Source organism: Rhinopithecus roxellana, chromosome 6 (assembly GCF_007565055.1).
Source record: "Rhinopithecus roxellana isolate Shanxi Qingling chromosome 6, ASM756505v1, whole genome shotgun sequence".
Lineage (NCBI taxonomy): Eukaryota > Metazoa > Chordata > Mammalia > Primates > Cercopithecidae > Rhinopithecus > Rhinopithecus roxellana.
In genome coordinates this window covers 96,315,855-96,338,983 of record NC_044554.1, presented here as the reverse complement: position 1 = coordinate 96,338,983, position 23,129 = coordinate 96,315,855, and the positions used below count along the sequence as shown (strand labels likewise).

Below are 23,129 nucleotides of genomic sequence, written 5' to 3'. Positions count from 1 at the left end.
GCCTGGCCAACATGGTGAAACCGCTTCTCTACCAAAAATACAAAAATCAGCCGGGCATGGTGGTAGACGCCTGTAATCTCAGCTATTCTTGAGGCTGAGCCAGGAGAATCACTTGAACCTGGGAGGTGGAGGTTGCAGTGAGCCACAGTCATGCCACTGCATTCCGGTCTGGGCGACAGAGTGAGACTCTGTCTCAAAAAAAAAAAAAAAAAAGTAAACCAATAAATTTCTCTGAGTTTCTCACATTCTGGATTTTATTGACTATGTCCTTGTGGTGATGTTTTCATATGTGCCTGTATTCCATGTATCCCCTAAAAATTGCTGGTTAGCTCTAAAGGCTGGATCAGACGTAGGTCTGATTGTTTTTTTTTTTTGTTTTTTTTGTTTTTGTTTTTTGAGACACAGTCTCACTTCAGCACCTAGGCTGGAGTGCAGTGGTGTCATTATAGTTCGCTGCAGCCTTGACCTCCCAGACTCAAGCGATCTTCCCACCTCAGCCTCCCAAGTAGCTGGGGCTACAGGCATGCGCCACCACGCCTGGCTACTTTTTGTATTTTTTGTAGAGATGCGGTCTCACCATGTTGCCCAGGCTGGTTTGAACTCCTGCCTTGGCCTCCCAAAGTACTGGGATCACAGGTATGAGACACTACACCTGGACTGGTTTGATTTTTTTTGTTTGGTTTTGAAGAATCTTTGACAAAAGTGGTGTGGTGTACTTTCTGCTGGATCCCATCAGGAGACTAGTGACCAGTCAGTTCAGGAACTGTCAGTCAGGTCTGTCCATGATAAAGTCTCCATCAGACTTTTATAAAATGGTTGTAACGGCGACTGACAATTATTGCCAAGACGCATTGCTTCATTAGGTGGTACAAAATCATGACAGTCGTGACAATTTATGACTTCTTTTTAAAAGCCTTATGGGCCTGGTGTGGCAGCTCATGCCTGTAATCCAGCACTTTGGGAGGCCAAGGTGAGTGGATCACCTGAGGTCAGGAGTTCGAAACTAACCTGGCCAACATGACAAAACCCCGTCTCTACTAATAATACAAAAAATTAGCCAGGCGTAGTGGCATACGCCTGTAATCCCAGCTCCTCAGGAGGCTGAGGCACAAGAATCTGAGCCCAGGAGGCAGAGGTTTCAGTGAGTGGAAATAGCACCACTGAACTCCAGCTTGGGCAACAGAGTAAGATTCTGTCTCAAAAAAAAAAAAAAAAAAAAAATGTATGTGGATTTAGGCCAGGCATGGTGGCTCACGCCTATAATCTCAGCAATTCAGGAGGCCAAGGCTAGAGGACTACTTGAGCCCAGGAGTTAGAGACCAGCCTAGGCAACAAGGTGAGACCTCATCTCTATAAAAAACAAACAAGAGTACATGGATTTAGGTTAAATAGAATCTATTTCATAACTGTAGGATTATTTACTCTAAATGGCAATATGCTAAATCCTAGGTAAACATACATGGGTGTTCGCCTGTTTTTCAGACAGGTAGTAATTAAAATCTTCCATCCCAAATAACTTTTGGGGAAGAAAATTATCATCAAACAGTATTACCTTGCATATTATAGTGATAGTAATTAGGATCTTCTGATTCTTTCTTGACTGCGACAGCTTCTGCTTTCAGTGAAATGCCTTAGAATGCAATGGAAATTATAAAATTGTATGTTAGGTTAAGCTTGCCAACAGAGAATATGACTAGCTAATATAAGTTGATTAATACAGCAGTGTTACAATCAGCAAAATAATTTGTAGCTCACTCACTATGAACAAATTTGATCTCTTGATACAAAAATAGAAATACTATAAATATAAAATAATGTACATATAGAAAACATACATTTATGTATTTATGTATATTTATATAAAAATAATATCAATTGTAAAATCACTAGAAAAGGAAAGAAGGAAGGAGGGGACCGGGCATGGTGGCTCACACCTGCAATACCAGTACTTTGGGAGGCCGAGGCGGGCAGATCACTTGAGGTCAGGAGTTCGAGACCAGCCTGGCCACCATGGTAAAACCTGTCTCTACTAAAAATATAAAAATTAGCTGGGAGTGGTGGCAGACGCCTGTAGCCACAGCTACACGGGAGGCTGAGGCAGGAGAACTGCTTGAACCCAGGAGGTGGAGGTTGCAGTGAGCTGAGATAGAGCCACTGCACTCCAGCCTGGTTGACAAAGCGAGACTCTGTCTCAAAAAAAAAAAAGGAGGATGGTGAAGGAAGGCATCACGAAGGTGGGAGACCTTAGTTCTGGTTCTAGTCCTAGTTTTGGGAGATTTTCCCCTTCATGGCGGCTGAATATCCACATGCATTTACATGAAATGCTGTGAAGATTATTCTGTCATGGAGCCTGAACTGACATGTATAATCTTTTTTTTTTTTTTTTTTTTTTTTTTTTTTTTTTTTTTTTTGAGACAGAATCTCACTCTGTTGCCCAGGCTGGAGCACAGTGGCATGATCTCAGCTCACTGCAACATCCACCTCCCAGGTTCAAGGGACCCTCCTGCCTCAGCCTCCCAAGTAGCTGAGACTACAGGCACACGCCACCACACCTGGCTAATTTTTGCATTTTCAGTAAATGACGGGGTTTCACCATGTTGGCCAGGCTGGTCTCGAACTCCTGACCTCAGGTGATCCACCCACCTTGGTCTCCCAAAGTGCGGGGATTACAGGCGTGAGTCACCATGCCGGGCCAGGCACTTATAATCTTAAGTTACCCACTACAATGGAATGGATTTCAAAACCTGGAGAAGATACATCAGTAAAATCAAAGGCCTTTATCAGAGAAAGGTGTGGTTGGCTGCAAAAACAGGCTCAAGACCTCTCCCATCCCAGGATGTACATCCCTTTGCAATTTGACTCTCCCATGCTTCTTTTCTAGAAGTCTGTTTCTCTGCCATTTTGTTATATTTTCTGAGACAGAGTCTCGCTCTGTCACCCAGTGGAGTGCAGTGACGCGATCATGGCTCACTACAACCTGTCTCCTGGGCTCAAACGATCCTCCTGTCTCAGTCTCCCGAGTAGCTGGGACTACAGGCATGCATCACCATGCCTGCCTAATTTTTTATTTTTTGTAGAGTTGGAGTTTCACCATGTTGTCCAGGCTCGTCTCAAACTCCTGGACTCAAGCAATTTGCCTGCCTTGGCCTCCCAAAGTGTTGGGATTACAGCTGTAAACCACGGCGCCAGGCCATTCTCTGCCCCTTAATCTGGCCCTGGCTGTGTGACTTGCTTTGGTCAATGGGACATCAGCAGATGGGATGCAAACAGAGGCTTGAGAAGAGTTTGATCATCTGTGCCTCCTGCTTTTAGAATCTCATCACCATGGGAACCGGCCTGGGGTGCTTCCTATAGGGTATGAGGCCACGAGGAGAGAGATCCTGATGTCCCAGCCAAGGCCTCAGACACACAGCCATCCGGCCCTTGCTGAGCCAGTCCAGCCAACACACAGAAATGTAAGAGAGACTAAATATTCCATTCCAGCCATTCCATTCCATTCCATTCCATTCCATTCCATTCCATTCCATTCCAGCCATTCCATTCCATTCCATTGGAGTCCTTCCCCTTCCCCTTCCCCTTCCAGCCCAGGCTGGAGTGCAATGGCACGATCTCGGGTCACTGCAGCCTCCACCTCCCAGGTTCAAGTGATTCTCCTACCTCAGCCTCCCGAGTAGCTGGGACTACAGATGTGCACCACTATGCCTGGCTAATTTTTGTATGTTTAGTGCAGACAGGGTTTCACCATGTTGGCCAGGCTGGTCTCCAACTCCTGACCTCAGGTGATCCACCCGCCTCGGCCTCCCAAAGTGCTGGGATTGCAGGCATGAGCTACCACACCCGACCTCATTTCAGGGTACGTTTAAATACAGCAATAGATGACCCATACTAAAATATACATGTAACTTAACCATGAATGTTTATTCGACTTTTTTTTTTTTTTTTAAGACGGGGTCTGGTTCTGTCGCCTAGGCTGGAGTGCAGTGGTGTGATCTTGGCTCACTGCAAGCTCTGCCTCCTGGGTTCACGCCATTCTCCTGTCTCAGCCTCCCGAGTAGCTGGGACTACCGGCACCTGCCACCACACCCTCCTAATTTTTTTTGTATTTTTAGTGGAGACTGGGTTTCACCATGTTAGCCAGGATGGTCTCGATCTCCTGACTTTGTGACCCACCCACCTCTGCCTCCCAAAGTGCTGGGATTATAGGCATGAGCCACCGCACCCAGCCAACCATTTTGTGTTATAATAGCAACACAAAAAAACTGTGGCACAGCTTGGGGTTCATTGTTTAGCATAATTTATAAGTTCTGAGGGGTTGTCTGAAAACCTTTAACAGCTCTGTTGTTATAAGGATAGTGAAGCTAAACATTTAAAAATCTGATTGTCAGCCGAGGACGGTGGCTCAGACCTGTAATCCCAGCACTTTGGGAGGCTAAGGTGGGCAGATCACTTAAACTCAAGAGTTCAAGACCAGCCTGAACAACAGGGTGAAACCCTGTCTCGATTAAAAATACAAAAACCAGCCAGGCGTGGTGGCGGGTGCCTGTAATCCCAGCTACTCGGAAGGCTGAGGCAGGAGAATTGCTTGAACCCGGGAGGTGGAAGTTGCAGTGAGCTGAGATCTTACCACTGCACGCCAGTCTGGGCGACAGCGAGACTCTGTCTCAAGAAAAGAAAAAAATTGGCCTGGTGCGGTGGCTCATGTCTATAATCCTAGCACTTTGGGAGGCCAAGGCGGGCGGATTGCCTAAGCTCAGGAGTTTGAGACCAGCCTGGGCAACAGGGTGAAACCCCGTCTCTACTAAAATACAAAAAATTAGCTGGGCGTGATGGCGTGCGCCTGATTCCAGCTACTCAGAAGGTTGATACAGGAGAACCCAGGAGGCGGAGGTTGCAGTGAGCTGAGATGGTGCCACTGCACTCCAGCCTGGCAAGACTCAAAAAAAAAAAAAAAAAAAAAAAAAAGACAAGACAAGACAGACAGAAAGAAAGAGAAAGAAAGAAAGAGAAAAAGAAAGAGGGATGGAAGGAAGGAAAGAAAGGGAAAGAGGCCGGGCGCGGTGGCTCAAGCCTGTAATCCCAGCACTTTGGGAGGCCGAGACGGGCGGATCACGAGGTCAGGAGATCAAGACCATCCTGGCTAACACAGTGAAACCCCGTCTCTACTAAAAATACAAAAACTAGCTGGGCGAGGTGGCGGGCGCCTGTAGTCCCAGCTACTCGGGAGGCTGAGGCAGGAGAATGGCGTAAACCCGGGAGGCGGAGCTTGCAGTGAGCTGAGATCTGGCCACTGCACTCCAGTCCGGGTGACAGAGCGAGACTCCGCCTCAAAAAAAAAAAAAAAAGAAAAAAGAAAGGGAAAGAAAGAGGGAAGGAAGGAGGGAGGAAGGAAGGAAGGAAGGAAAGAAAGAAAAGAAAGAAAGAAAGAAAGAAAGAAAGAAAGAAAGAAAGAAAGAAAGAAAGAAAGAAAGAAAGAAAGAAAGAAAGAAAAGAAAGACAGACAGACTTAAAACCAGGGAGATGTTTCTTCTATGTAGCAAATGCTATCACAAGAAATAAGGAGCAATTGAGGACCGGCTCGCAGGAGCCTGCCAGCAGCTGGTACCAATCCGTATCGCTTCATTAAGTCTACAGTAGGAAGTTTTGTGAATAAGGAAGCATATTTTTGTTAAAATGAAACCACATCTCCAACAAAGGCACGTAGGAACCACACATCTAGCCCAACAGCTGGTGAGGAAGGAAACTCGGCCCCTGGGGACACTGATCACTTCTCATTCTCACCCCTTTCATCTTCCCAGGTTCTTCTTCTTCTTCTTCTTCTTTTTCTTTTCTTTTAGAGACAGAGTCTTGCTCTGTCACCCAGGCTGGAGTGCAGTGGTGCCATCTTGGCTCACTGCAACCTTTGCCTCCTAGGTTCAAGCAACTGTCCTGCCTCAGCCTCCTGAGTAGCTGGGATTACAGGCACCCACCACCACGCCTGGCTAATTTTTGTATTTTTAGTAGAGACGGTGTTTCACCATGGTGGCCAGGCTGGTCTCAAACTCCTGACTTTAGGTGATCCGCCCACCTTGGCCTCCCAAATTGCTGGGATTACAGGCGTGAGCCACCATGCCTGACCTCATCTTCCCAGTTTGTATGTGGAGCCTGTGGCTTGGGGTATTTTTTAAAATTCTCTGTGACCAGGTAAGACACAGGCAGAACATATCTGAGCTCTGAAAACATCCCAGGCTAAAATTGAGTGGGCAGGAGTTTGAGGCCTGTCAGGTCAGAAACAAGACTAAGATTCCACAGCTGACCTGTGCTCACAGCTGAATTGTGCTGAGCTGACATACTGTGCCTGCTTCTCTCCATTCAACTTGTCTTGGTTTGACTTAGAACCACTGCAGAGGAGAAGCATTCTCCTGCTTCAGCCTCCCAAAGTGCTGAGATTACAAGCGTGAACCTTTCCACTTTTAATGCTTTCAGTATTTTCCCATCCCTTGATTAAACATTTGGGTTTAAATTATTTTTGTTGTTGTTGTTTCTTTTTGAGACATTTTTTTTTGTTCAGACTCTCACCTGAAGCTGGAGCTTCTGCTAAGCACCTGTTTGCATGGGGATGGAAGGGACATGAGCACCCACAGTTGTGGCGAAAAGATCCCTGGGTGTGACAAAGGAGGAGCTGGGCCAAGGAGACCCACCCACTGTGTCCCTGGACCTCCCAAGGAATCCCAGGAGCCTCGAAGCATAAACCACATCTTCACTGTCTTAGAGACGCTGCTGTCCTTACTTCATTTTACTCATGCTAAAGGCTCTATTTTTCCTTTTTCTAGATCTTTCTCTCTCTTCCATTCTTTCTTTCTCAGATGGATTTTCACTCTGTCGCCCAGGTTGGAGTGCAACGGCACAGCATCAGCTCACAGCAAACTCTGCCTCCCGGGTTCAAGCAATTCTCCTGCCTCAGCCTCCCAAGTAGCTGGGATGACAGGTGTGAGCCACCACACCTGGCTAATTTTTGTATTTTTAGTAGAGATGGGGTTTCACCATGTCGGCTAGGCTGGTCTCAAACTCCTGACCTCAGGTGATCTGCCTGCCTCCCAAAGTACTGGGATTACAGGCCTGAGCCACTGGACACAGCCAGATCTTTGTTTCTTAACATAGAATATTGTTTTTCTTTTGGATTATGATTATTATTTCTTAGAGTCTCGCTCTGTCACTCAGGCTGGAGTGCAGTGGTGCAGTCATGGCTCACTCCAGCCTTTATCTCCTGGGCCCAGGTGATCCTCCAACCTCAGCCTCCCAAGTAGCTGGGATTATAAGTGCACGCCACCATGTCTGGCTAATTTTTTATTTATAAATAATTTTGTAGAGATAGGGTCTTGCTCTGTTGCCCAGGCTGGTCTCAAATTCCTGGGCTCAAGCGATCCTCCTGCTTCAGCCTCCCAAAGTGCTGAGATTACAAGTGTGAACCTTTCTACTTTTAATGCTTTCAGTATTTTCCCATCCCTTGATTAAACGTTTGGGTTTAAATTATTTTTGTTGCTGTTGTTTCTTTTTGAGACAGAGTCTTGCTCTGCTGCCCAGGCTGGAGTGCAGTGGCATGATCTCGGCTCACTGCAACCTCCACCTCCTGGGTTCAAGCGATTCTCATGCCTCAGCCTCCTGAGTAGCTGGGATTACAGGCACCTGCCACCATGCCCAGCTAATTTTTTGTATTTTTAGTAGAGACAGGGTTTCACCATGTTGGCCAGGCTGGTCTCGAACTGACCAGGTCCTGACCTCAAGTGATCCGCCTACCTTGGCCTCCCAAAGTGCTGGGATTACATGTGTGAGCCAGTGCACCTAGCCTAAATATATATATTTTTAATCTTAACCTGTTAACATTTTTCCTCTAATTAATGCTGGTTTTCTTTCATTGAGGAGGGAGGAGAAGCAAGAATGGGGTCAACTACTCTCATCCACTGAAGAGGGATTTTTTTTCTAGCATATACTGTCATAGTAATGTACTTATACTGTAAAACATGTAGAAATAACAGAAAAGTCCAAAAAAGCAGTAAAGTATGTCCAAAAATAAAAACACTGCTCTATTTGTGAGTCAAGTAATAATTCCAATTTTATATTCAAAATGTTTTACTCATTTCAAATTCAGGTTCTAATTCAACTATAATTAAAATAATATTTTGTCCACAAATATGTGTATTTAACAACGTCTTAGTCCCCAGTATTTACTGAATTAGAAGGTTCTCTCTTTTTTTTTTTTTTCCTTTTTTTCTTTTTTGAGACAACGTCTCTCTCTGTCACCCAGGCTGGAGTGCAGTGGCACCATTACAGCTCACTGCAGCCTCGACCTCCTGGGCTTATGCGATCCTCCCACCTTAGCCTCCTGAGTAGCTGGGATCACAGGCATGCACCACCATTTTTTGCATTTTTTGCAGAGATGAAGTCTCGCCATGTTGCCCAGGCTGGTCTTGAACTCTGGTGTTCAAGCAATTCACCTGCCTCAGCCTCCCAAAGTGTTGGAGTTACAGTCGTGAACCCCCGCACCCTGCCAAGACTCTGTTTTCTAGATATTTGAGTAAAATAATGGTTCTTCTGCAAATGAGCCTCCATTGAGGTTAATTCGTGCCCTGGTCTTTATTTATTTATTTATTTGATAAAACAAAAGAAAGGTGTCAAATGATAACCTGCTAGATACTTGTTTTTGTTTTTGAGACAGAATCTCACTCTGTAGCCCAAGCTGGAGTGCTGTGGCACCATCTCGGCTCACCGCAACCTCCACTGCCCAGGCTCAAGCGAGTCTCATGCCTCAGCCTCCCGTGTAGCTGGGACTACAGGTGCACATGACCATGCCCAGCTAATTTTTTGTATTTTAGTAGAGACAGGGTTTCACCATGTTGGCCAGGATGGTCTTGAACTCCTGAGCTCAGGCGATCTGCCTGCCTCAGCCTCCCAAAGTGCTAGGATTATAGGCGTGATCCACCATGCCCAGCCTTGTTTGTTTTTTTGAGACAGGGTCTTGCTCTGTCACCCACGCTGTAGTGCAGTGGCGCCAACTCAGGTCCCCGCAGCCTCAGCCTCCCAGGTCCAAGCAATTCTCTTGCCTCAGCCTCCCGGGTAGCTGGGATTACAGGCACGCACAGCCACGCCCAGCTACTTTTTGTATTTTTAGTAGAGACTGGGTTTCACCATGTTGGCCAGGCTGGTCTTGAACTCCTGACCTCAAGTGATCCGCCTGCCTCGGCCTCCCAAAGTGCTGGGATTACAGGCGTGAGCTACCATGCTTGGCCGATCCTTGATTCTAAAAGCATCATGGTACCCACCAGAATCTTCCATGGGTTCAGTTTTCACACTGATGGGGCCGCAGCTGCAAGGAGAAGGGAACCCTGGTCAGGATGGGCAGGGTGAGGACCAGGCAGAGCCGCCTGGACACGCTAAGCTCAAATGCCCTGGGTCTCCGCGGCACCAAATCCCCCTCCTCCCATCAACCAAATGCAACACTGCCTCCACTCTAACATTAACGTTCTTAATAAGTTGTTCCAAAATTAAACGTGTCTACTGAAAATAGTCTTCTAATTCCAAAGGTCTTTCTGGACAAAGAATAGGACAGAAAGTAAGGAAGAGAAGAAGCACACTAACCCTTTACACTGCACTTAAATGCTGTAAGGAGGCCTGTCATCCAAAAACGAACACTGTGCATAGTTGTGGATTTTAGTTTTTATGATTTATCTTTTACCTTTCATTTGATGATACTATGGATCTCTCAGCATCTGTTACCATCCCAGGGCCACCTGTGGAGGAATAAAAAGACATATACCAGCCCCTTTTAGCACCTTGGAAAATGACTAACATCCGAAGGCATAGAAATTGACAGCAAACACACAGAAAACGGAACTCCCAGATCGAAGCCATCGTGGAAAAGTCATTGAGAGAGAAACTGACTCAAAGCAGCCGCTGTGTTCCGGGGCCATTTGTGTGGGCAGGATGGGGATTACCGAGGAGTGTTTTGGGGCCAGAGCATGGGCATGGGGCCGAGCCTCAGCTCACCAGCTGGGCTGCCTCCAGCAACTCACTAAACCTCCCTCGGCCTCCACTTCCTTGTGAACACGGTGGTTGTGGGAGGATTCATGAATATATGAAAAATGACTACAACAGTGCCTGTACATTGTAAGCACTAAGTTACAGCTGCTATGACACGAGCTTCCCCTTGATCTGTGGTTTCGCTTTCCTCAGTTTGTTCCCCAAGGTCAACCAAGGTCTCCAAAGAGTAAACGGAAAATTCCAGAAATAAACAATTCAGAAGTTTGAAATCACACGTTGTTCTGAGCAGCGTGATGAAGTGTGGTGCCGTCCTGCCTGGATGTGACTCATCCCTTTGTCCTGCAATCCACGCTGTCTACACTACTTGCCCATTAGTCACTGAGTAGCTGGCTCTGTTATCAGACTGATGGTCCTGGGAAGGCTGAGGTGCTTGTGCTCAAGTCACCTTTATTTGACTTCATAATGGCCCCAAAGTGCAAGAGTAGTAATGAGGGCATATTGTTATAATTGTTCTATTTTATCTTTAGTTATTGCTGTTAATCTCCTACTGTGTTTGATTTATTGATTTACTGAGATGGATCTTGCTCTGTTGCCTGGGCTGGAGTGGAGTGGCATTATCTCGGCTCACTGAAAACTCTACCTCCTGGGTTTAAGCAATTCTCCCGCCTCAGCCTCCCGAGTAGCTGGGACTACAGGCGCACACCACCACAAGTGGCTAATTTTTGTATTTTCAGTAGAGACAGGGTTTCACCATGTTGGCCAGGCTGGTCTCAAACTCCTGACCTCAGGTAATCCACCCACTTTGGCCTCCCAAAGTGCTGGGATTACAGGCATGAGCCACCATGCCCGGCCTGTGTTTGATTTATAAATTAAACTTTCTCATAGGTATGTATGGATAGGGAAAAACAGTATATGTAGGGTTCTGTACTACCCATGGGTCTGGGCATCCACTGGGGGTCTTGAAGCATATTCCCCTAGCATAAGCCGGGACCACTGTATTATTGTTTTGCTGTGATGGTGATACAAGTCAGTTGGGACAACAGTCCATGGCCACCTGCCACCCTGTCCCCTCACTTCTCCTTTAATGTGAGTTAGAGGATGACAGGAACTCACCATCGCTCCCGAAACAGACTTTACACTGTGTTTAGTCCCCGGCTAAGAAGAACTGGAGCATGTCATACACCCAGCAGGTGTCTTGTGAACTGTGCCACCCCCCGACCCCTGCCATCTCCTTACTCCACCTAGGCAGTCTCAGCAAGACATTCCCTTTTATTCTTATTTATTTATTTATTTTTGAGACAGAGTCTCATTTTCTCACCCAAGCTAGAGTGCACTGGCACAATCTCAGCTCACTGCAAACTCTACATCTCGGGTTCAAACGATTCTCCTGCCTCAGCCTCCTAAGTAAGTGGGATAACAGGTACCTGCCACCACGCCTGGCTAACTTTGGTAATTTTAGTAGAGATGGGGTTTTACCATGTTGACCAGGCTGGTCTTGAACTCCTGACCTCGAGTGATCTGCCCACCTCTGCCTCCCAAAGTGCTGGGATTACAGGTGTGAGTCACTGCGCCCAGCCAGTTTTTTTTTAATAGCTACAAATATATTTTTCTTTTCTTTTAAATTTATTTCTTCTTAAAAAAAAAAGGGTGGGGGAGGAGGGAGATACATCTACAGAACGTGCAGGTTTGTTACCTAGGCACATGTGTGCCACAGTGGCTTGCTGCACCTATTGGCCCGTCCTCTAAGTTCCCTCCCCTCACCTGAATTCAAGTTTTAATGAAGAAGAAGTGGTTCAGCAGCTCAGAAGTGCCACCAAACCTGAGAAGCTGTCACTTACCCAGCTGACTCTCTGGTCCGAGGAAGGGTCTGCAAGAAAAGCAACACCGTTACCCAGCATGGACATATGAAAAAAGGATGACACGTCTGAACAGTCAGCTCTGAATTGCAACAGGCGGAACGCACGAGTGAATTAAAATTACGCGATCAGTTTCATCTTTAAACGAACTGAGGGGGTTGGGGTGCAGAGCGTGTCACCTATTTATGATGAATGAAATCCCTGCTTTGTTCTCCAAAATCCATTTCAGGGTTTCAAGGTTGTAATTCTCAGGGTGTTGAAAGGCAATGCCTTCCGGAAGCCCCTGCACTACCACAGCCGACTGGTCTCGCAGCATCTTCTCATAGGGAACAGGCACCATCACCGTCGTTCCTAAGGCTTTACCTACAAGAAGATGCAAGCGTCTTTAGATGGTGTGAACCTAATGTTCCACCAGTGGTTTTTTTAGGTTTTTTTTTTTTTGTAGAGATGGAGTCTCACTCTGCCACCCAGGCTGGAGTGCAATGGCGAGATCTCGGCTCATCGCAACCTCCGCCTCCCGGATTCAAACAATTCTTCTGCCTCAGCCTCCCGAATAGCTGGGACTACAGGCACACACTGCCACACCCAGGTAATTTCTTTTGTATTTTAGTAGAGATGGGGGTTTCACCATGTTGCCCCAGACTGGTCTCAAACTGCTGAGCTCAGACAATCCACCCACCTCAGCCTCCCAAAGTGTTAGGATTACAGGCGTAAGCCACCGAGCCCAGCCTAGTTTTTTTTTTTTTTGTCGTTGTTGTTGTTTTAATTAAGAGACGGTTTCGACTGGGCTCACTGCAACCTCTGCCTCCGGGGTTCAAGCAATTCTCCTGCCTCTGCCTCCTGGCCTGCCACCGTGCCCAACTAATTTTTATATTTTTAGTAGAGAAGGAGTTTCACAGGCCGGGCGCGGTGGCTCAAGCCTGTAATCCCAGCACTTTGGGAGGCCGAGACGGGCGGATCATGAGGTCAGGAGATCGAGACCATCCTGGCTAACACGGTGAAACCCCATCTCTACTAAAAAATACAAAAAAAAACTAGCCGGGTGAGGTGGCGGGCACCTGTAGTCCCAGCTACTGGGAGGCTGAGGCAGGAGAATGGCGTAAACCCGGGAGGCGGAGCTTGCAGTGAGCTGAGAACCGGCCACTGCACTCCAGCCCGGGCGACAGAGCGAGACTCCGTCTGAAAAAAAAAAAAAAAAAAGAGAAGGAGTTTCACTATATTGGCCAGGCTGGTCTCGAACTCTTGATCTCAGATGATCCACCCGCCTCAGCCTCCCAAGTAGTTGGCGTGAGTCACTAGGTCCGGCCTGTTATCTAGCTTTTTAAAACACTGCAAAGGATTTTTGAAAATTATTTTTATTTTATTTTGTAGAGACAGGATCTTACTATGCTGCTCAGTCTGGTCTCAAACTCCTGGGCTCAAATGATCCTCCCACCTTAGCCTCCTAAGTAGCTGGGATTATAGGCTCAAGCCACCATGCCCAGTGTGTGTGTGTGTGTGTGTGTGTGTGTGTGTGTGTGTGTGTGTGTGTGTGTTTTAAATTCCCATCTTCATGCCTATGGAAAGACATGGGTAGGTGGAGCGACAACTGAGGGGTGAGGGAGGTGACTGAGCCAACATTGACTATCTTTAACAATACACTGGCCTTGATGTGAGGGCTCTCTAAAATGGGATCAAGGAAGAAAGACTGATCAATACAGAAGTTTCCACAGAGCAGAAGATCCAAGATCCACATCATCTTCTATAAGAACACTTAATCTGGTAATCAAGAACTGGTGGCCAGGCGTGGTGGCTCACACCTGTAATCCCAACAATTTGGGAGGCCAAGGCAGGAGGATCACCTGAGGTCAGGAGTTCGAGACCAACCTGGCCAACACGGCGAAACCCTGTCTCTACTAAAAATACAAAAATTAGCTGGGCGTGGTGGTGGGCACCTGTAATCCTAGCTACTCAGGAGGCTGGGGTGGGAGAATTACTTAAACCCAGGAGACAGAGTTTGCAGTGAGCTGAGATTGCATCATCGCACTTCAGCCTGGGTGACAGAGCAAAACTCCCTCTCAGAAAAAAAAAAAGAAAAGAAAAAAAACACCCATATGCTTATCCTTGGTTGATAAGCATATGGGTTTTGAAATGTTCAAAACACTGTTAAGTAGTTGGCAATAAGATTGTCTGTGACACTGTCCTACTCCTGGGTGAACCACTTAGAGAATTCATGCTTGGCTGGGTGCGGTGGCTCATGCCTACAATCCTAGCACTTTGGGAGGCCAAGGCGGGCGGATCACATGGTCAGGAGTTCAAGACCAGCCTGGCCAGCATGGTGAAACCCCATCTCTACTAAAAATACAAAAATTTGGCCGGGCGCGGTGGCTCAAGCCTGTAATCCCAGCACTTTGGGAGGCCGAGACGGGCGGATCACGAGGTCAGGAGATCGAGACCATCCTGGCTAACACGGTGAAACCCCGTCTCTACTAAAAAATACAAAAAACTAGCCGGGCGTGGTGGCGGGTGCCTGTAGTCCCAGCTATTCGGGAGGCTGAGGCAGGAGAATGGCATGAACCCGGGAGGCGGAGCTTGCAGTGAGCTGAAGTGAGCTGAGATCCGGCCGCTGCACTCCAGCCCGGGCGGCAGAGCGAGACTCCATCTCAAAAAAAAAAAATACAAAAATTAGCTGGGTGTGGTGGTGGACGCCTGTAATCCCAGCTACTTGAGAGGCTGAGGCAAGAGAATTGCTTGAATCCAGGAGGCAGAGGTTTCAGTGAGCCAAGATTGCACCATTACACTCCAGCCTGGGTGGCAGAGCAAGACTCCATCTAAAAAAAAAAAAAAAAAGGAATTCATGCTTAAAGTGAACGTTACCATAACAAAAGCAGAAGTAGTCCTCCACTGCCTTCCTGAGTATTTCCGTTTCTCCGGAGTGGACCTGCATCCCGTTCACAGGGCAGGGAGGTTTCACCTCACCTAGACCCTCTGCAATGCCTGTAAATGGATGATTGGCATTAGGTCAGTATCTAAGCATTTGTGTTGTACACTTCCATACTTTGTTTCTGTTATTGAAAGAAAAAAGGGGAAAAAAGTGAATAAATATAAAACAAGATCTTTTAAAGAAAGACAATAAAAAATTATATTTATGATAAACAGGTTAAAGAACTATAAAAAATCAGCATATAAAGAAATAGTACTAGTTTAAGGAAATTATTATTTTTAGAGACAGGGTCTCACTCTGCTGCCCAGGCTGGAGTGCAGTGGGCTGATCAAAGCTCCCTGCAGCCTCAAATTTCTGGACTCAAGCAATCCTCCCACCTCTGCCTCCCAAGTAGCTAGGCTTCCAGGAGTGCACCATCACACCTGGTTAACTTTTAAAATTTTTTTCAAGATGGGATCTCACTATGTTGCCCAGGCTGGCCTCTAACTCTTGGCCTCAAGCGATCCTCCCATCTCAGCCTCCCGAAGTGTTGGGATTACAGGTGTCAGGCACTACACCCAGCCAGAAATTATCTTTGTAACAGAAATTTGATTTGCTATATCATTGAAAAGTGACAATAATTGTATAGGAAGACTATACCCCTGAACCCATTCAAGACCAGCCCCGGAATCAATTGCTCCTCCAAAAGTTTTAAAACTGATTGTTTTAATCAGTCTAGTCAGGAGAGAGAAACCACACAGTAATTTGAAGACAGAACAGTTTTTTGTTTTGTTTTGTTTTGTTTTGTTTTTTATCAATGTAAGTGGCACAAGTATAGTTTTCTTTTCTTTTTTCTTTTTTCTTTTTTTTGAGACTGAGTCTCACTCTGTCACCCAGGCCGGAGTGCAGTGGCATAATCTCAGCTCATTGCAAGCTCTGCCTCCTGGGTTCATGCCATTCTCCTGCCTCAGCCTCCTGAGTAGCTGGGACTATAGGCACCTGCCACCACACCTGGCTAATTTTTTTGTATTTTTTACTAGAGATGGGGTGTTAGCCAGGATGGTCTCAATCTCCTGGCATCGTGATCCACCCGCTTCGACCTCCCAAATTGTTGTGATTAATAGGTGTGAACCACTGCGCCCAGTCAAGTATAGTCTTCTTACATGGATATACTGTGTCATTGGTGAAGTCCGGAGTTTTAGTGTACTCATCACCCAAATGATGTACATTGTACCCATGAAGTAATTTATCATCCTTTACCTGCCTCCTGCCTCCTACCCCTGAGTCTCCAATATCTCTTATTTTACACTCTATGACCATGTTTTGTTTGTTTGTTTGTTTGTTTGTTTTGAGACAGAGTCTCACTCTGTCGCCCAGGCTGGGGTGCAGTGGCACAATCTCAGCTCACAGTAACCTCTGCCTCCTGGGTTCGGGAAATTCTTGTGTCTCAGCCTCCCTAGTAACTGGGATTACAGGTGCCCACCACTACACCGGGCTCATTTTTGCATTTTTAGTAGAGACAGAGTTACATCATGTTGGCCAGGCTGGTCCTTGAACTCCCGGCCTCAAGTGATCTGCCCACCTCGGTTTCCCAAAGTGCTGGGATTACAGGCATGAGCCACCACGCCGAGCCCCACACTCTATGTCGATGTGTACCTATTATTTAGCCCCTCTTATAAGTAAGGACATGTAGCATTTGCCTTTTTAAGTTAACTGATAAAGACAATAGCCCCCAATTTCATCCATGTTGCTGCAAAAGACATCTTTTTTTTTTTTTTTTTTTTTTGAGAGAGAGTCTCTTACTGTCGCCTAAGCTGGAGTGCAGTGGCGTGATCTCGGCTCACTGCAACCTCTGCCTCCCGGGTTCAAGTGATTCTCGTGCCTCAGCCACCCGAGTAGCTGGGATTACAGGCATGCGCCACCATGCCTGGCTAATTTTTGTATTTTTAGTAGAGATGAGGTTTCACCATGTTGGCCAGACTGGTCTAGAACTCCTGATCTCAAGTGATCCATCGCCTTGGCCTCCCAAAGTGCTTGGATTATAGGCGTGAGCTACCGCGCCTGGCCATTTCATTCTTTTTTATGGCTCAGTAGTATCCCATTGTGTACATACCACATTTTCTTTATCCAATCATCTGGTGATGATGGACGCTTAGCTTTATTACATATCTTTGCTACTGTGAACAGTGCTGTGATGAACATTCAAGGCAGGTGTCTCTTTGACAGAATGATTTCTTTTCCTCTGGGTAGATGCCAAGTATGGGCTTGCTGGATTGAATGGGGGTTTATGTTTAGTTCTCTAAGAAACCTCCATACTGTTTTCCATAGAGGTTGTACTAATTTACACCAACAGGTGAAGCTTCCTAGTAATCGTCAACTGGTAACATGGGATTAGCTGCTAGAGGGAGTGAGGACTCGAAAGAGAACCATAAGCAGCAGGTTGCAGGAGCATCTGTAACTGCTGGACTGAGGCAGGGGACCCAGGAGGGAGCAAATGCAGGAACAGGTGGCCCCTCAGGGCCGAGATTCAGACCTTATTAAACAGGATTTGGCCATGGTCCACTGGATAGTGGGAAAGCCTATGGGGATGTCCATGTGATAGCTGGTAAGCAGGGGCCTGCTTTCTGGGGGTGCTGGTGGAAATCACTAGACAGTTGCCCTGTGGATGCCTGCAACACTTTCTGGGCATTATAAGGAAGATGCCTTCTAGTGTGCCAGTGGAACTCTCTGGAAGCTACCTGGAGGGTGATGCCAAGAGAATTTGCTGGGAAGCCATGCTCTGGGGAACTGGTAGAACTCCCTGGGAAACTGCCTGTGGGTATGGTGTCACTGAAATTCACTGCAAAACCTCCTTCTGGATCTTTCTTCCTTTTTCCCTTCCTTTCTTTTTTGTTTTTGTCTTGCTCTGTCACCCAGGTTGGAGTGCGGTGGCATGATCTTGGCTCACTGCAACCTCCACCTCCTGGGTTCAAGTGATTCTCCTACCTCAGCCTCCCGAGTAGCTGGGATTACAGGTGCCTGCCACCACGCTCAGCTAATTTTTGTATTTTTAGTACAGATGGGGTTTTGCCATGTTGGCCAGGCTGGTCTTGAACTCTTGGCCTCAGGTGATCTGCCAGCCTCAGCTTACCGGAGTGCTGAAATTACAGGCGTGAGCCACGGCACCTGGCTGATATATATATATATATAAAATAATAATAAAAAAGAAAAAAGGCCAATGTAAAAATGTATATATATATGTATTTTATAGAGACAGGGTCTTGCCATGTTGGCCAGGCAGGTCTCAAACTCCTGGGCTCCAGCGATCCCCCCATTTCAGCCTCCCAAAGTGTTGGGATTACATACGTGAGCCACTGCGCCTGGCTCCTTCTGGAATTTTCTGGGACTTTGATGGGACTTGCTGGGAAGCCAGCTGGAGTATCAGTGGAAGTGACTGGGAAGCTGTGTGTGGTGGGGGTGTCACTAAAACTCACTGGATTGAGTGCCACACTGGGTGACCCAAATGCTGTTGGTCAGCACAGGCAGGGGAGAGCTCACTGCAACCTCTGCCTCCCGGGTTCAAGCGATTCTCCTGCCTTTCCCTCCCAAGTAGCTGGGATTACAGGCTCCTGCCACCACACCCGGCTAATTTTTGTATTTTTAGTAGAGACAGGGTTTTTCCATGTTGGCCAGGCTGGTCTCGAACTCCCGACTTCAAGTGATCTGCCCGCCTTGACCTCCCAAAATGCTGGGATTACAGGCGTGAGCCCGGCCTCAAGTGGAATTTATTCCTCAGACACAAGGATGGTTCAACATATTTAAATCAATCAGTGTAATGTACCACATTGACAGAATAAAGGACAAAAGCCACATGATCATCTCAATTGCTGCAGAAAAAGCATTTGACAAGACTGAATATTCTTTCATGATAAAAACACCCTACCGACTAGAAGTGGAAGGAAATGACCAATGTAATAAAGGCCATTTATAAAAAGTCCATGGCTAATATCACTCAACAATGAAAGACTGATAGCCAAGATGAGAAATGACAAAGATGGGCCAGGTGTGGTGGCTCACCCCTGTCATCCCAGCACTTTAGGAGGCTGAGGCAGACAGATCACTTGAGGTTAGGAGTTCCAGACCTTGCTGGCCAATGTGGTCAAACCCCACCTCTACTAAAAAAATACAAAAATTAGCCAAGTGTGGTGGCGCACACCTGTAATCCCAGTTACTCAGGAGGCTGAGGCACAAGAATCACTTGAACCTGGAATCCAGAGGTTGCAGTGAGCAGAGATCGCACCACTGCACTCTGGCCTAGGCAACAGAGCGAGACTCCATTGCAAAGAAAAAAAAAAAAAGAAATCGCGAAGATTCCCTGTCTCTCCACTTCTGTTCAACACAGTATTGGAAGTCCTAGCCAGAGCAATTAAATTAGGTAAGAAAAAAAAAACAAAAAAGGCCTCCAAATTTGAAAGAAGTAAAATTATCTCTGTTCATAGATGATACATGATTTTGTATGTAGAAAACCCTAAAAATTCCACACAAAAATCTATTTGAAGTCCAACAGATTCAGCAAAGTTGCAGGATACTACATCAACACACCAAATCAATTGCATTTCTATACAGTAACAATGAACAATCTGCAAAGGAAATAAAGAAAACAATTCCATTTACAATAGCATCAGAAAGAATAAAATCCTTAAGGATAGACCTAATCAAGGAACTGAAAATCTGTATGCTAAAATAATAAAACTGCCAGGCCTCCGAGCCCAAGCTAAGCGTCATATCCCCAGTGACCTGCACGTGTACATCCAGCTGGCCTGAAGCAACTGAAGATCCACAAAAGAAGTGAAAATAGCCTTAACTGATGACATTCCACCATTGTGATTTGTTTCTGCCCCACCCTAACTGATCAATGTACTTTGTAATCTCCCCAGCCCTTAAGAAGGTTCTTTGTAATTCTCCCCACCCTTGAGAATGTACTTTGTGAGATCTACCCCCTGCCCGCAAAACACTGCTCCTAACTCCACCACCTATCCCAAAACCTGTAAGAACCAATGATAATCCACCATCCTTTGCTGACTCTCTTTTTGGACTCAGCCCACCTGCACCCAGGTGAAATAAACAGCCTTGTTGCTCACACAAAGCCTGTTTGGTGGTTTCTTCACACGGACATGTGAGACAAAAACACTGCTGAAAAAAATTAAAAGAAGGGCACGGTGGCTCACACCTATAATCCTATAATCCCAGCACTCTGGGAGGCTGAGGCAGGCAGATCACTTGAGTTTAGGAATTCAAGACCAGCCTAGGCAACACGGCAAAACCCCGTCTCTACTGAAAATACAAAAATTAGCTGGGTGTGGTGGTGCATGCCTGTAGTCCCAGCTACTTGGGAAGCTGAGGCAGTAGAATCGCTTGAACCTGGGAAGCAGAGATTGCAGTGAGCCAAGATCAAGCCACTGCAGCCTGGGCAACAGAGCAAGACTCCATCTCTCAAAAAAAAAAAAAAAAAAGACAGAAACAAATGGAAAGACATCTCATGTTCATGGATTGGCAGGTTTAATATTGCTAAGATATCTGTACTACCAAAAGCTATCTACAGAATTATTGCAATCCCTACCAAAATCTCAAGGGCATTTCTTGTACAAATTAAGAAATCCGCTCTAAAATTCATATGGGGCCGGGCACAGTGGCTTACACCTGTAATCCCAGCACTTTGGGAGGCCAAGGCAGGCGGATCACGAGGTCAGGAGATCGAGACCATCCTGGCTAACATGGTGACACCCCATCTCTACTAAAAATACAAAAAAATTAGCTGGTCGTGGTGGCGGGCGCCTGTAGTCCCAGCTACTCGGGAGGCTGAGACAGGAGAATGGCGTGAACCTGGGAGGCGGAGCTTGCAGTGAGCCGGGATGGCGCCACTGCACTCCAGCCTGGGCGACAGAGTGAGACTCCATCTCAAAAAAAAAAAAAATCATATGGAACACCAAGGGCCTCTGAATAACGGAAACAATCTTGAAATAGAGCAAATTTGGAGGTCTCATACTTCCTGATTTCAAAACATAAAGTAATCAAAACAGCATGATACTGGTACAAAGACAAATAGAACTATGGAATAGAGAGCCCAGAAATAAACCCTTGATCAAAATACTTAGCATGCATGCCAGGTGCAGATCTCAGCTACTTGGGAGGCCAAGATGGGAGGATCACTTGAGCCCAGGAATTTATGACCGGCCTGGGCAATATAGCAAAACCTTGTCTCAAAAGCAAAAAAAAAAAAAAAAAAAAAAAAATGCCAGGCATGGTGTCTCACGCCTGTAATCCCAGCACTTTGGGAGCCAGAGGTGGGCGGATCACCTGAGGTCAGTGTTTGGACGAACGGAGGCAAGATGGCGCACTTCCGGGTTCTTCATCACCAACTTTTCCCACGCGTGCGAAAATGCAGCCGGCGCCTGGGAAGGTGCAGACCAATCGGGCATGCGCCAGGTGACGTCAATCCGAAGAGACCAAGATTTACCTGGTCGTACCTGCGGAACGCCCCTGACACGCCCGTGCCCCGCCTATTGCCCTCCCACTCCTAGAAAAGCCGCTCCGGCCGGACGCCACGCGCGGACTTCCCAGCCCCACTCCTGTCGGGATGTCGGGACTGTATCAGGAACCCCGCCCGAGAGCCCCACCGGGGGACTCTGTCGGCCTCCTTTGCCGGAGGCCGACAGACCTCTCCCTACCCACCTTTTTTCCCTGAAGCTAGGTGACCAAAAATAAATTTGCAGTTTTGCTCCTAACCTTGCCTATCTGCTGGTTCTTTTGTGCCCGCTCTGGTGGTCTTAGAAAAACAAATCAGTTGGTGCCGAAACCCGGGAGAAGACCCCTCCTCAGGCCTCTAAGGATTGAGGAACCTCCTCCTGCTTCCACGCCGCAGACGGACCAGGACCTGAGACCCACTTCCCTCACTCTCATGGCCTCTCTGGGGTAAGTGCCCTTGTCACCTCTTTACCTCCCTCGGCCAAAAGTCCTGCACAGGTCCGAGGCCCACTTTTGAGCCACCAAGTGGCTCGGGAGCCCCGTTCAGGACAGAGACGTCCGCCTGAAGGTAATCTCCACTTTGGCTCCATGAGCCTCCAGTCTGTCTCTGCTGGTTCGAAAGGACGCTTTGAAGCCAGGCAGAGATCCACTTCCATTTCCATTGTGTCCATTGTGTAAGTAAAGAGGAAACAAACGGGAAACCCCCCAGTCCAAAATTTCCAAAGAGCACCCCCTTAGGGTGCCTCCTAGCCAATTTAAAAACCTTACAGCTTGAACAAGACCTTAGGAGGAAACGGTTAATTTTCCTTTCCACTGTGGCATGATCGACCTCAGCAATTTCTGCCAGCGGCTAGGCAAGTGGTCTGAAATTAATTACATACAAGGCTTTTGGGCCTTACGCTCTCGTCCCGACCTGCCCTATACTCCTCCTTCTGTCCCCACCCCCTCCCTTCCTGTCCAGACTCTTCCTCCTTGCTCCTCATCGACTGGTAGCCCGCTCCTAGCAGCGGCTTTACAGCCCAGTCGTAACCCCAGGCCAGAGAGCACAAAAGGAGCCTGCTATAAGTGCGGCAAGGCAGGACACTATGCCAACAGGTGTCCGCAAGGTCCCCGAGCCCCAACGCAGCCTTGCTATAAGTGCAAGGCATCAGGACATTGGGCCAGTGAATGTCCTAACCCTCGTCCACCAGCAACCCCCTGCCCTGCTTGCCAGCAGGGAGGACACTGGATGTCTGATTGCCCCACCCTGAGAACAGGTGCTGCGTCTCCACGTGACCCTCTTTCCCAGGATCCTGGGAGCTCCTTCCAGCTCCTACATCTGGACGACGACAACTGAAGGTGCCGAGACTCGGGGACCCCCATCACCCTCACCAAGCCGCAGGTAACTCTCCTGGTAGCGGGTAAGACAATTAATTTTTTAATCAACAGTAAGGCTACCTATTCTGTTTTGCCATCCTTCTCTGGACCTAGCCTTCCATCCAATATCTCTGTAGTAGGAGTAAGCGGAAAGCCATCCACTCCACAAAAAACTCCACTCCTTAATTGCTGCCTGGCCAACAACTACTTTGCGCACTCGTTCCTCATTCCCAGCTAAAAAGGGCCCCTATCGAAAGCAATCAGTGGAAATCAGTTTGGCTTTCCCCCACTCGCCTCAAACTTACTAAATTTTCTTAACTATCTCATACTCCTCAGCCTTGCCAGGACTATCCTTCTGGGTTTTGCCCATATTCCAACAAATGCTTCCATTCCTCATTCCTATACTAGTACTGTGCCTTATTTTATGTTTTGTCCCCATTTTGATCAAATTTCTCCGTGCCAAGATTCCGTACGTCCAAATGCCAACCATTGGCCCC

At 47.1% G+C, this 23,129-nt stretch overlaps 1 protein-coding gene across 5 annotated transcripts in view; it reads right to left on the bottom strand.

Moving 5' to 3' along the window:
• The window catches only part of LOC104681252 (general transcription factor II-I repeat domain-containing protein 2B), a 66,661-nt gene that overhangs the window by 20,024 nt on the left and 23,508 nt on the right, over positions 1–23,129 (bottom strand). For all 5 annotated transcript variants that reach the window (XR_004057981.1, XM_030932524.1, XM_030932522.1 and 2 more), the window contains 6 exons: positions 14,727–14,846; positions 12,050–12,233; positions 11,853–11,881; positions 9,710–9,764; positions 9,297–9,340; positions 1,553–1,630 (listed from right to left, as the gene is read on the bottom strand). Coding sequence is in view for 4 of the 5 variants with exons in the window: in XM_030932524.1 (XP_030788384.1) it covers positions 1,553–1,630; positions 9,297–9,340; positions 9,710–9,764; positions 11,853–11,881; positions 12,050–12,233; positions 14,727–14,846 (510 nt within the window). In the remaining variant the exon portion in view is untranslated. The remainder of the gene's footprint in view (positions 1–1,552; positions 1,631–9,296; positions 9,341–9,709; positions 9,765–11,852; positions 11,882–12,049; positions 12,234–14,726; positions 14,847–23,129) is intronic.